At 42.8% G+C, this 14892-nt stretch overlaps 1 protein-coding gene across 1 annotated transcript in view; it reads left to right on the top strand.

Annotated features, from left to right (window-relative positions):
• The window catches only part of LOC138977152 (mucin-2-like), a 49740-nt gene that overhangs the window by 13776 nt on the left and 21072 nt on the right, over positions 1–14892 (top strand). The window contains exons 6-13 of the mRNA XM_070350062.1: positions 6430–6653; positions 7798–7939; positions 8341–8655; positions 9141–9325; positions 11182–11233; positions 11994–12053; positions 12523–12653; positions 12983–13157. Coding sequence (XP_070206163.1) covers positions 6430–6653; positions 7798–7939; positions 8341–8655; positions 9141–9325; positions 11182–11233; positions 11994–12053; positions 12523–12653; positions 12983–13157 — 1284 coding nt within the window. The remainder of the gene's footprint in view (positions 1–6429; positions 6654–7797; positions 7940–8340; positions 8656–9140; positions 9326–11181; positions 11234–11993; positions 12054–12522; positions 12654–12982; positions 13158–14892) is intronic.

Genomic DNA, 14892 nt, shown 5'->3' with positions numbered 1-14892 from the left:
ACACACACACCGTCGAACACACACACACCGTCGAACACACACACACCGTCGAACACACACATAACATCGAAAACACACACACACACACACACACACACAAACACACACACAAACATACACACACAAACACACACACACAAACACACATGCACACAAACACACAAACACACATGCACACACGGCACGCGCGAACACGCAAACAAACGTATGAAGGAACAGACGCACAATTATACCCGCACGCACGCACACACAGGCAGACAGGCACTCGCACAAATACACACACACACACACACACACACACACACACACACACACACACACACACACACACACACACACACACACACACACAGATAAAGCAATGACAAAAAAAATAGCAGAAACTTACACTTCAACACTCGAACACACACACACACACACACACACACACACACACGCACACAAACACACGCACGCACGCACGCACACAAACACACACACACACACACACTCACATATGCACACAACGACGCCCATTTTCATAGAAACACAGTAACCCCCTCGTATGAGCGGGAATGAAAGAGTGGTGGCCAATGACCCAGATCAACAAACAAAAGTCAAAGCTGGCAACTCAGGTTTGTATTCAGGGAAATTTGCACGAAATGCATGCAGAAGATACGACTTTTCCCTCAATTTTCTCTGTTTTGAAGCGTCAGCTCGGTTTGACATGAAAAAACTGAAGAAAAGCCCTGCCTTTTTGCACTGAGAAACTGTGGAAGTAGCGTGTTTACTACTGGGTCTGGCTGTAGTACATTTACCCTCATTTACTTCCTCGTTAGCTTCCAAAGTAAACTCTTTTTTCGTCCCATGCATGCGAAAGTGAGGATGTACTTCCGATGTCACTCAAAACTTTAGAAGTAGTCGCAAAATACCCTGAGTTACTTCCTCGCTTTGCTTCGAGGTAAACCCTTTTTCCGGCCCATGCATACGAAAGTGAGGCAAGTACTTCCGATGTCACTCAAAACTTCGGGAGTTGTCGCGAACTTCCCCCATAAGCATACGGGCCATGGTCTCGGCTCGAAAGCTGTCTGTGGAGGCTGCGTGCTATAATTAGCTGACCTGCTGCGCGAGCAGTCACTGCAGAGTTTTGAGATAACTTTGTAACACGTTTTATTTTATGCTCCTCAAGAATACAACTTTGGGCAACGTGCCACGTAAAACTACACGCAACAAGGATTCAGTAGGTACCAAACATGCCTTGGTCAGAAGTAGAATGTAAATGAATCTTTATAAAGAAGTAGGCAAACGACGTCAGCCACAGCCACGGTTGGGTTCACAGCATCAAACCGATGCGACTCTCCGTCATATCATACACGTAATCTATCAAATAGATGACTAATAAACATGTAAACTACATGGATACGTCTATCGTCGGACATAAGAAAGGAGAGCTTCCCCCGGGCCTGTGCATGTGTTGTTCGTTGTGCGTGTGTAAATGTACACAACAAACCGACGACAAAACTGAGACAGACCTCTTTCGCTTCAGTCTTGCAGAATTTAAAGACGAATACAGGTAAATCGTGCATTATACTAACTGTTTGGTAAAAGTATCAAACGTTTCTTTTTATAAATAAGTGGCAGGCTTACAGGAATACAAAGAGGCGCAAGTTGAAAGTAATGGATATATCTCTGGAAGATGCCATCAGTCCAAGTTGTCAAATGAAATCAAAGATGACAGAAACAGAAGTTTTCCATACAAATGTTGGTGTTTCAAAGGAAGTTGGCATTCTTTCAGATAATGATATAGACGAGGTGGCTGTTTGTTATGAAGTTTCAACAAGCCAACATTCAAATGATTTTACTTCATCTACAGATTTTTTAAATTCAGCACTTTATAACTGTCATTATGAACTTGGAATCAGAGAGAGACCGTCTTTCCATTGTCATTCATGCCATAGATTTTTGTTTCAGAATCAATGTTTCACATGGCGTTCACAAGAGAGCATGCGAAGTTTCCGACAGTCTTTAGGATTTGTAAAAAAGGCCGTGTTTTGCTGTACATGCAAAAACTACCTGTCAAAAGGGAAAGTGCCTAACAGATTGCAACAACATTCCTATTTTAAGCTCAGCCACACGCCGACATGGAAGTTCAATGGTACTTTCAAACTTTTTCTTCTCTTCGTCGTATTTGATTTCTTTCTATTTCATAAGTCGAGTGCATATGATTTCGGCTCGTGTTCATCGTGAGATGGACTTAGTTTCTTGTATTCTGTGGGTTCGACAGATTAACTAAATGTTGTAATTTCGCCTTACGCGACTTGTTCTCTCTCTGTTGGCAGCGTGTAATGCAGCTGGTTAGAAATTAGAGTATTATTTTGCAAAGTGTGTACCAAAAGTTTGTCATGAGCTGCTTTAGGTTTGGGGTGTGGGTTGGTTTGATATTTCCTCCTTGCAGATCAAATCTGTATTCATTTTTGATGTTGTGTCTTATTTTGTGAAAGGAAACATGCAGACTGACTGAACGCATATATATAATTATGTAACTCATAAACACATGGGTGTAGTTATGTTCAAGAACACACACACACACACACACTCACACACACACACATACACACACACACACACACACACACACACACACATACACACACACACACACACACACACACACACACACACACACACACACACACAACTGTGTAGATGTATCGTACACCTGATATATTAAATTGAAGTTCACGAAGAAATCGTTTTATTTCTGTGTCATTCAACATCTAGTTTGAATCAGACAAATTGAAACTGGTACAAATATTCAATAATGTTGTGATGTGGAAATGGACATGATATCGCAAAAGATAGACAACGGCAAGATCATTCAAGTATGTACATGCTTGTTGATGTCTACTTAGGCGATGCTCAGAACACTAGTTAGATCTTCCGAGATTAAAAAATGACGATGATCTGTAAACAAACCAGGACAAGGAAAGAAAGACAAAACGTATTTGAAAACAAATCATACTATACAGATTGACAAACTGAAACTTCGAACTCTGTTGATATTTCACGGGAGATGAGGTATGGTGCAAACGTATATAATTATACTGACTACATTTTGTTACGTACTCATCAACAACAACAAAAACCGATATAACCAAAGGCACACACACACACACACACACACACACACACTTTGCTGGTTTGCTGATCAATGTCACAGGAAACGAATGAACAACAGAAAGCGTGATGAATTCCTGGCCAGAAATCAGTCACAAAGACCTGAAAGTCTGCTGAATGGAACTGGTAAATGTACACATTTGAACTGCTGTCAAAATTACTATGTAATACGATAGTCGGGTTTTAAAATTGGTAGCAAATTACAACCAATAATGATGTTTGTTGCTTCGGCATTGAAGCAATGTTCACTATTTACTAACAAAATAATGACGAAATAAACACAAAACCAAATCAGTGAGGCAGAGGGGACAAAAAGCCGAGCGCAGGGGCGGACCTAGGGGGGGGGTTCCTGGGTGCCCGGAACCCCCCCCCACCCCCCATCCGTTTTTTTTTTACCTTGTTATCTTCCACGAGAGGCCTCCGATTGACCTAAAAAAATAAAATTCCTTCGGCATCTGGGGGGCTTTGCCCCCCAGACCCCCCACCAGGGCTTTGCCCATGGACCCCACCGGGGCCTGAGCGGTCCCTGGACCCCTGCTCCAATTTGGAACCCCCCCCTTATCCACAACTAGGTCCGCCCCTGGAGCGGGTGTGTGTGTGTGCGTGTGTGTGTGTGTGTGTGCTAGTGTGTGCCTGTGTGTGTGTGTATGTGTGTGTGTGCCAGTGTGTGTGTGTATGTGTGTGTGTGTGTGTGTGTGTGCGTGTGTGTAGAGCGATTGAGACCAAACTACTGGACCGATCTGTCGAACCCACAGAATAAAACTGCACGCACTGCAGTGTTTTCAGTCACGAGAATAAAACAGCTTCGTCAATCCACGCGGCAAGGAAGTCGCGCAATTTTTGCGTGCAACACGAAGTAAACAGACATGCAAGAAGAGCGACGGGTTCAAGTTTAGGTCGCTCCAGGAGAAAAATTCTTTTGGATGTTGGCCTTTAAGGAAACCTTGGTTTTATACGGAAGCCGTATTCTATCCCTAGGCCAGTTCTCTTACTTTGAGATTATTTTCTCAAGGTTTTTTGAACTGACTTCATGTAATGCCTCTAATGTTACGGTCATCGGGAAACTGAAATTTGAAGACGCTCACGCACCCTCTCTCGGGATGGGAGCTTAGTCTAAGAGCGTATCGGGTTACTGATACCCTCGCGTGCTTTTCCCAATTGCGGGCTGGGCTATCATAGTACTAGCATGCAATCAGGTTTTCAATACTCCTTACGTTTCACTCCTGATTTTGCAATAGGGAAAATTTACCCTCATCTTTGTAGCCTCGGCTTAGTCTTTTTCGTTTTTCAGCAAAGGCCGCAATTCGGTCTCGTTCTGACCACCGAGGTTAAGCGTCATCGGTCTCGGTTGCTACCGGGACGGGTGACCGTTTTTGAATATGGGCCTTTCAGGCATTCTTTCTAACTTTCAAGCTGTGGCCTTATGGCTTCAGCTATTGTACTGCTGTTTACTCACACTCGAACTCAGTGGCGCTTTGCTCCCGCGAGGCATTCTTTTCCGGTTAACAAAAGTTCGCCCTCTTTATTTCAAGCTACGGTGTAGGGAGATGGGTACTTTGCTCTCTCTGACACCACTCCCTTAGCCATCGAGGACAATGGTTGTCTTCTCTGGGCTTGTTTTCCTATCAGAGCTTCATCCTTTTATTTGAAAGGATCAGTGGCATTCTGTCACACTCCCGCAAACGGGTCCTTCCTCCTCACTTGTTAGCCTTTTGAGATAAGGCAGTAAGGTGAAGGAAAAGGGGGGGGGTGGTGTATTTTGTATCTTGGACTATTCTCTTTTGAGCTCTGTCCAGACGGTTTGTTAGAACATGGGCCTATTTCTGTGCCTTACGTGAATTAGGCTATGCTTCTCCCTAATCTTGTCAGTGTGACTTGTTTAGCTCGCATCATAAGATGACAGGTCTCTTTTCTCAGAGAGACCATATACTGGATGGGGTTCAATACAAAAGACCACTTCGAGACAAGTCTGGGTCTTTTGGTTTCGGAGTTTTGATGCTCCACATGTTTCGAACCGCTGCATTCTGCTAGCCTTCATAAACTTTTCGTGAAATGTTCTTCCTTTCCTCCTAACTGCAGCGCGCAGAGGTAGCTAGATTCACACACTCTTTGGCTTACAGTGTTATGTAGGTTTCAATAGAGGCTCTCTACCTCACTCTGTTTCCGTCCAGACTTTTTGTCAGGCATCAACAACTAGGACAACCATCTCTGATGGTTTTTATGGTTTTCCTCTTTCTAAGATTCTTGCCATAGGCGATCCATTGTTATGAATCTGATCAGTTATCTCATTATGCTCCTTCCTGTCCTTTACAGGAGGTTTAAAGGTTCATAAGCAAAACTACTCTTATCGTTTTTGATCACAAGGGTAGACAGGTTCTTATCTACGTTGGTGTTCAAATTAGTAGGATATCCCGAGGTCCTTGACTTCTTCTACTGGATATCGTAGGAGCTCTCTATCATCCTTTACCTGCGTGGCTTTTTGCAGCGCGCGGCGTTACGGTTCTAACGCGCTTCAAGCAATGGTTGCAGCTGGGTATATTTTTTTGCCTAGCTTATAGATTGAGCAGCCCACCGCCTTTATTAGCAATCTGCATTTATGTGAGTTGGGATAAGAATGTAATTTAATTATAAATTTTAATAATAAATTTTAATTTGATTATATACTTACCCAACTCACATAGTGAATACCCTCCCACCTGCCCCGCTTTTGAGGGTTTTGTGGTTTCCTAAAAAAAAGAGGGGTTTTTCTGTTCGCTTTCGATCGTATGAGTATGATTCAAAGATGGCGGCAAGGTCAGGAAGTCACGCGAGACTTCGTTATATTAAAGGGTCAAGGTCGCTCTTTTTTTAGGGTTACCTCCCCTTGTTACCAAGGTGACGATTCAGCGTCCTAGCACTAGACTGAAGTAAATTGCATTTATGTGAGTTGGGTAAGTATATAATCAAATTAAAATTTATTATTAAAATTTGTAATAAACTTCCTTTTTGCCACAAACATTTTTAAAAGTTGTGACTGCATGATTGTTTTAAAAAAAGATTTGAACTAGTCTTGCTAGTCTCTTAACAAGTGTTCAACGATGAATGGATGAACAGATCTTAGTACGGAAATTTAAAATATACATTGTTATTGTTATTATTATATATGTTATTACTTTATGTGTGATATATTTTATGTTATACATTATATGTCATATATTATGTATAATATATTTTATATTATACATTATATGTCATATATTCTATATATTCACTGCCACAACTGTCTTCACAAAGGTAAAGTGTGTGCCGAGGGAACACCCGTGGCACTGGATGACTTCCAGTCAACGCCTCTGTCAGACACAGCAAAGGACAACAACGCCTTCACTGTTGATGACAATAAAGCCAGAGCCAGAGTGGACCTTCCAGCTGGAGAGCGTTTCAATCCACAAACTGTCAAGCTGACTGTTTCCAACGCTGCACGTGTCATTATCTACAGAGTCCCCGCTGGAGAAGAAACGGTACGTAATGTGCTGGTGGGAAAATGCTGCATGCCGTGCTTCTTTTAAACAGCTGTTTTATTCAATAATTGTGACCCTCCACCACGGAATGAGTCGCATGTCACCTTCGCATGATTTTCATATTTTTACATTTTCCTAAAGAGTTTTTTATGCTCTATCCAGTGGTGAAAATCGTTTTAGAAAAGAGCAAAAACTGTTTGAGTTATACGCCTGGGACTAAGGTGACCCTCACACTGTTACCAGACACTCCCCGGACTTATATTAAGCCTAGCGCAGAACCGCGCGAGGTGACATGCGACTCATTTCGTGGTCAGGGCCGGACCAAATGAGTTGTAAGGGGGGGGGGGGTTCCTCCTTTTTTGGGGGGGCAAATCAGCGAAGTGGCGAAGCCAGGGGGGTCCGGGGGCATGCTCCCCCGGATAATTTTTGAAAAACGGTTAAAATCTGTGCAATCTGGTGCATTCTGGGCCTTGTTTTGAGGGTTAAGAGCAGCATTGTGGGGGGGGGGGGGTACCTTTTTCTCATCGGATTTCACATTGAATAAAATTTGTTAGAGACACACACAAAATTTATTAAAAAAAACAATAAAAAAAAACCACTCAAAGCAAGGTACATGCTTTTTCCAGGGGTGGGGTTCCGGAACCCCTGGAACCCCCCCCTGGGTCCGGCCCTGGTGGTGGAGGGTCACAATTGTACTACTGTTTGGTGTTTGAGTTCCACAGGAAGAGTGAATGAAGTATTTGTTTTCCTTACTCACAGAATGAGGGTATGATTATTCTGTTGTTTTGAGTAAATACACCATGACTTAACATCTCAGGCGTAAATATCATCGTCAGCCACGAAATAAGTGTGTAACAACATTTTGTTTTTGAGTAAATGAATGTGTTAGATTTAGCGTATGGTGGGGAAAATGCGCGCACAGATGTAGCTTTGAAACGCTGCAGAAAATAAGATATTGATTATGTTGCTCAAGCCAGTCCTTAATTGAGAAGTCGACTTCGCGAAGACATTCTGAAGTCTTGTTACCAAAAACTCAGTGCAAAAGTTTCGTGCGGTCAGCTTCGCTAAGTATACTTTGCGACATCGACTTCGCCCAGTTAAGGACAGGCTTTAAGGGTGCAATGTTCCATCGATTTTGTTACAGACACTGGTGCCGGTGGACGATAAGATCAGTTACACTTTCGGCGATGAACCAGAGCTCCAAGCCATCAAGATCGTCGCCGTCAGAGACAACGCTGATAAACCTGTTGGTGTTACCATTGATGAGCTGGAGGCTTGCAAGAAAGGTAACCTGTTCTCAGGTCAACACTGTCATGGAACGCAATGTATAGATATGGCACAAGTGGCTAAAAATTCCTCGCATAATTGTGTTCAAACCAACTTACGTAATACGACATTTTTTACTCCCAACTGACACAAGCTGCTCAATTTGGCTGATTGCCCTCGTAAAATAAAAGTAAAGAATTGTCATTGTCATTGATTCTTTTTCGCAACAGGAAAGATGACTGAATTATCTGTTCATTATCCCACTGTACTGTTTTTGTTGTTTTTTGTTGTTGTTGGTGGTGGTGATACAACCAACTTTATTTTTGATAAAGCTAGCGACAGTGTTAAGTAGATACATTGTTTCATATCAACAACAAAATATGGGTTTGTGGTAAACGGTGTTGTTTTCTTTTCTTTTCAGAAGCAGCAACCACTGCTGGACAGACAACAGCACCAACCTCTGGACCTACAACAGGTGCACCATCAGTCACAACCTCTGGACCTACAACAGGTGCACCATCAGTCACAACCTCTGGACCTACAACAGGTGCACCATCAGTCACAACCTCTGGACCTACAACAGGTGCACCATCAGTCACAACCTCTGGACCTACAACAGGTGCACCATCAGTCACAACCTCTGGACCTACAACAGGTGCACCATCAGTCACAACCACTGCCGGACCCGTTGCCACAACACCAGGAGTACCAGCAACCACGGCTGGGCCCACTGAGGGTAAAACTCAACCTTTTGTCTGCACACAAAGTTGTAGTCCGGACTTCCTCTAGAGAACTTCATTAACATGTATATTGTTTAAATCGTTGATACGAACAGTGACAAAACACGCCTGCATCTGCACGAATGAGCAAGCAAATCTGCAGCCTCAAACAACTGAAGGCTACACCTTGAGTATTGCATTGATCCTGAGGCTCAGTTGAAAATTAATTATGTTCAATCGGGTCTTAATCAACATCTAATGTTTCTAAAAGGGAATGAATGTATCCTATCGCGAATTGTTTTGCAGTAAGACATAAACATGTGTTTACTAACGTTGACAGTTAAATTGGATAGATTGAGTAATGTAGTGCACGCTTTGCTTGTAGGCAGTGACTTGTTCTAATCTAAGTTTTGCCAGTCACACATGCCTTCCCTAAATTGAATGAATCAGGTTCTTTTTACTAAAACATGCATTGAATTGGTGTCTGCCGTTTTTTCAACAGCACCAAGATGTCCAAAAGAAATGACTCCCGAACCTCCAACAACCTATAGGAAACAGCCGCTTGGTGGCAGGAAATACATACAGGTGTCCGACTTCCCGGAAGGCAAGGTTGTAGAAAGTACACCCAACAGTTTTGTCTCCGACGACAAACCTGATGGAGACGTGTATTTGCCTGTGGGAGACTCGGTGAGTACTTTTCAGAGATTATCGACCCTGGTACCACTCATACATGATAATAGGTGCAGCTGCGGTTTTTACTGCTGGGTTACGATTGTTCGCTCAATTATTGAACAACAGCACTAAACAGGCTTTCTATTTTACAATAGGTAAACTTCAGATACGTTAAGAGGTAGTGTAACCGGCCCCGTAGCGCAGTGGTAAGAGCATCGGGCTGCGGGCCGGGAGGTCATGGGTTCGAATTCCATCAGAGTCATGTGGGTTTTTTGGGCTACGACAGGCTCCTACCCAGAGGGGAAGTGCTATGGTTCATATGGGAAGGCTGGCATCAGACAACCCAGTGTCATTTCACGAATGCGACTATGAGGGTGCTCAGGTTCTGTTAACCTGACTTACACCGCAGGTGCAGCAGTTCTCGGGCCTGGTTGAAAGTAAGCGAAGAGTGCTGCCCTCTCACGTAGTCTCAAACCAAATAGGAAATCCATAGCATCATCATTATAATCATCCGCGTCTCATTAATCATCCAAAATGATACATTGTCCTGGCTCTTGAGGCCCTTTATGCCTAGGGCTCATGGTGACCTTGGTCTCAGTGTTCCTGTTCTTTCCGTCCATGAAAAGTAGGTATGGTGTCAGACTTCAACGTGTGACGTTCTGGACGGAGGGATGTAGTGGCGGTCTGCTATCTGGAGGGGACGCTCACTCTGTCTGGCTCCGCGACTTAACAGTCAATGTCGTTAGTAGGGGGCATAGTAGGTAGTGGGCTGCGTCCATTGGACAGAGCCACTACTGAACACCGTCGAAGTAACTCGGCAGCAGTGTTAGGACAGCCACAAAAAGAAGAAGAAAAAAGAATTAGTGTGACTTACTGTGTTTCAGCTTTGCTGTTTGAGTATAAGTCAGCTTGACGCAGCTCAGAATCATACGGGCAATCCAAATCTTCACGAAAGCACAAAAAAACAAAAACACAAACACAAAAAAACCACACATTAACCCAAGTGAGAGGGACAAAATAGTGTTTTTCTTTACGTGCACAATTTATCTTTCACTGGAAGGGGTAACATTTATATTGACAAGACGAAAATGCTTCAGCGTCTCGGGGTGTTGCCCCCAGACCCCCACCAGAAGACCTACGCAACCACATGGACCCCCGTCGTTATCTATTTCCTTAAAACTCATTCTTGCTTGAATGGATTGCCTACCATATGGCATTCCGTTTGTCAAATAATTATTTGGATACTTTTTCATGTTTTTTTCACCAGTTTTAGCTAAATAATCATTATTTAGAAGCTCATGTGCTAAATAAGTAATTGTTTATAAACAATGTAAAAAAATTCTAAATAATGTTTTGTTTACTACCAAAGCTGAAAAATAGCAACAGTAAAGAGAGAAAAAGTCAAAGTCAGAATATCACTTTTTCTGATTGAATGAATATTCTACAGCAACACGAACGGTTGTTTGAATATTAAGTAGCCCGAAAAAGGTCATGTCACTATCGTTGATGCCTCTAGTCCAGTACTCATTCATGCTTTTTATTTTACTTTTTACGTAATTAAGCAAAGTGTTAAAGTTTGTTAGCGACCTTGAAGTCAAAGTTTTATCCCTGCTAAAGCATCTTTTCTCTTAGTTCTCTTTCCTTGTCTTACCTATTGATTGTTTACTCTACAGACTTTCTTGCAAACGCATGCCTATAATTGTGTTTGGTGCAGGGCAATCTGCATGTCTTAGCTTGTTGGTCTTAATTGCATTCTGCATGATTCATCAGCCTAAGTTTTCTTCGTCTATCTGTATGTCCTGCATGTGTGTCTTTCTGTGTGTATACCCCACCGTACGGAACTGATTATGGTTTGGCATGTTTTCTTGCAGGGTTCTTTCAAACCAACACCTAACAAAGAACTTCTCTTCGTCACACCTAAAGGTATGTTGCTAGGTGTTCCATCATGGTGCTATCGTTCTTATTTGAGTAGTTGACATAATTTTGCTTCTTGGATGTGTTTGATACCTAGCTGTATTTTGCATTCGAGCTGTCAACGAATAGGAGCTTCAAACTTTGATTGTGATATCCAAACCCGACTTAGCATACACTAATTCAATGATAACATGGCGCATTGACTTTAAAGTCAAGGTACACAGCAGCCCACAAACAAAGTGTGTAGCAATACAAAGGCAGTCTCCTGTTATTTAAGTGGGGCCCACTTCCTGTTTTCGTTGACAGTTTGTATATAAAATACGGCAGGCGCAATAGCCTAGTGATTAAGACAGCGGCCTCCCAAGCGGGAGGTCGTGGGTTCCAATCCCGGCCGCGCCTGTTGGGTTAAGGGTGGAGATTTTTTCGATCAACCAGGTCAATTTATGTGCAGACCTGCTGGTGCCTTATCCCCCTTTCATGTGTAAACGCAAGCACAAGACCAAGTGCGCATGGAAAAGATCATGTAATCCATGTCAGGGTTTGGTGGGTTATAGAAACACGAAAATGCCCAGCATGCATCCCCCGAAAGCTTCGTATGGCTGCCTGAATGTTGGGGTAAAAACGGTCATACATCATAAAAACCCATTCGTGCAAAAAACACGAGTGTACGTTGAAGTTACAGACAATGAACGCAGAATTATGACAGCAATGTTTATTACGTACTGTACACTTAGACTATATTCTCATGTTTATTACGTACTGTTCACAGGAGCAGAACCAGCGACGAACTCGCCACCATCCAGTAACGGTGCCAATCCAGTTGATCTGGGTAGGATATTAAGCTAATATTTCGTGACCTTCTCGCTATAGAACTCGTAAAACAACAATCTGGCCAAGTCTTCTGACAAATATTCTTACGCTTTGTAACAGTTTGCAAAGAGAAACTGGTGGCGGACGATGTAGTGAATGGATCAAAGTGTGCGCACGTACTTACGTGTGTGTGTGTGTGTGTGTGTGTGTGTGTGTGTGTGTGTGTGTGTGCGCGTGTGTGTGTGTGTGTATGTGTGTGTGTGTGTGTGTGTGTGTGTTTGTCTGTCTGTCTGTGGGTCTGTGTGTTTCAGTGTCTGTGTTTGTGTACACCTACTTTCTTTGCTCAGCTCAGTTTTTAGCAATTGTAATGTATATTGGGCTGTAGATTGTTTGCATAATTCAATTCTTTGTGAAAACTGAATGCGATGTTATCATTAAGTTTAGGCTCGTATGAGATCATTATCGAGTCCTTTTTATTTTTTACACAGCTCCAGAAGGACAGGAACTGAGAGAAGTCAACGGTCCTGACGGAAAAGCCCTCAACATTGTTAAGTACACTCCCACAGACGACACACCTATTAACCTCGACACCGTCGTACAAGTGTTCCAGCGTGTGGATGTAAGTGTACAAAATACCGTCAATCACGCAGTGCTTCCTCCTAGCTACTTTATTACACAGGAACATGTTCATGATTATTTGTTTGCACGCTCTCTGTAGTCTCGTGTAAAACTATTCCTTATAAATCCTGATAAAAATAACAATAACAATAACAGCACTTTATTGTCCATTAAAATAGTACATAAAAATGGAAAATGTTCTTTGGCACACCCTGCCTGCCTGTAAACGATTATAACAACAATTGTACAGGACAACACACATAAAACATAAAACATAGGTTCACGTATGTAACGCTGCAACGAGGTTGTAATCCGTCCGTTTTATTTCAGCCTGCTGGAGATGAAGTGCCAATCAAAAAAGAAGGCCCACTCAGGGTCATCAGCATTGATGACACACCCAAACCCAGACCGTTCAAGGTCTGCGAGGAAGCCACTACTGGCACCACTGCGGGACCAACAACAGGACCAACAACACAAGGCCCAGCTGAAACAACGCCAGGACCAGGTTAGATAGCTTGCTGCAGTAAATCAGTCGTGCTTTCTATCCACAGCAGTTTAACTTTAGACAAGGAGACTTCGCACAACCTGTGACTGAACGTTAATGAGATTGGGTTTCTTTAGAGATTTTAGGGAGCAGCCAGAAAATCTTCTTGTTTTAAATAGGCATTAACTTGTGTCGGGAAAGTGGTCATGTATCTTAATCAAAAAACCAAAAAACCAAAAAAGGGATGTTGCGGGAACGTTTAATTATTGACAAAACAAAACGCTACGTTCACAGATATATCGACCAAGCGGGCTTTTAAGTGCACAGACAAACACTAATTAAACAAAATGTATCTGACAAAATGTTCAGCCGCTTGCAGGGAAGACACAAGCGAGGCAATGATGAATCATTAATCATGTTTCTTGTTTGTCAAAATTCATACGAGAATCAAGGGTAGCAAATGCACGATGTGAAAACATCATCTGATTTATACATTTGTCATGCTTGCAAACTTTGTCTTCTCATAATAATAATTGTAAAGACGTTTTGATCACAAACTGAAAGTTCCTGATTTGTGGCACACATTGTGGTTGACACTGCATATACCTCTGATCACTCTGTCCGAGAGGTTGCGAAGTTTGGACCACTTTAGTTTGCGCTTCGTTGTTGGCTGGTGTGTGAAGTGGTGGACATATCGGAACATAGGCTTTGAGAAATGTAAAAACCACTGTTAATTACTCCGCAAGTGGCTGAAAGTGTAGTCTGAGATATCCGTGATGCTTGGCATGAATCATTGGCTCTCAGGCTTGGCCATTATTGAGCATATTTGCGCTGAAGCACAAACCAGCAACGTGTAGATTTATTCTTGTTTGTTTATTAGAATCTATCAATCACAACCAAATTGGCGGTTGGCACCATGTATCACTCGCGACGTTACTCGTTTTGGCACTAGATAGTTTGTGTTTGCTAGGAATTAGTGATCACTGATAGCGTTTACAACTAAATTGAACTATCAAATCAACATGTCTTCCCCCCCCCCCCCCCCAATGTACTTCACTTACTCCCAAAACATGTCCTTGTGCCACACACACACACACACACACACACACACACACACACACACACACACACCAGGGGCGGATGTGTTCATTTTATGGGGGGGGGGGTTCCAAAAGAATATTGTGAATCAATCAATCAATATGAGGTTTATATCGCGCGTATTCCGTGGGTACAGTTCTAAGCGCAGGAATTTATTTTAATTTTTTTATTTTATGCAATTTATATAGCGCACATATTCAAGGCGCAGGGATTTATTTATGCCGTGTGAGATGGAATTTTTTTACACAATACATCACGCATTCACATCGGCCAGAAGATCGCAGCCATTTCGGCGCATATCCTACTTTTTACGGCCTATTATTCCAAGTCACACGGGTATTTTGGTGAACATTTTTATCTATGCCCATACAATTTTGCCAGGAAAGACCCTTTTGTCAATCGTGGGATCTTTAACGTGCACACCCCAATGTAGTGTACACGAAGGGACCTCGGTTTTTCGTTTCATCCGAAAGACTAGCACTTGAACCCACCACCTTGGTTAGGAAAGGGGGGAGAAAATTGCTAACGCCCTGACCCAGGGTCGAACTCGCAACCTCTCGCCTCCGAGCGCAAGTGCGTTACCACTCGGCCACCCAGTCCTATTGTGAAGATATGGGTGTGAAGGCGCGAAGCGCCGAGCAGACGGCGCAAAGCGCAT

Source organism: Littorina saxatilis, linkage group LG9 (genome assembly GCF_037325665.1).
Source record: "Littorina saxatilis isolate snail1 linkage group LG9, US_GU_Lsax_2.0, whole genome shotgun sequence".
Taxonomy (NCBI): Eukaryota; Metazoa; Mollusca; class Gastropoda; order Littorinimorpha; family Littorinidae; genus Littorina; species Littorina saxatilis.
This window is presented reverse-complemented; position numbering and strand designations above follow the sequence as displayed.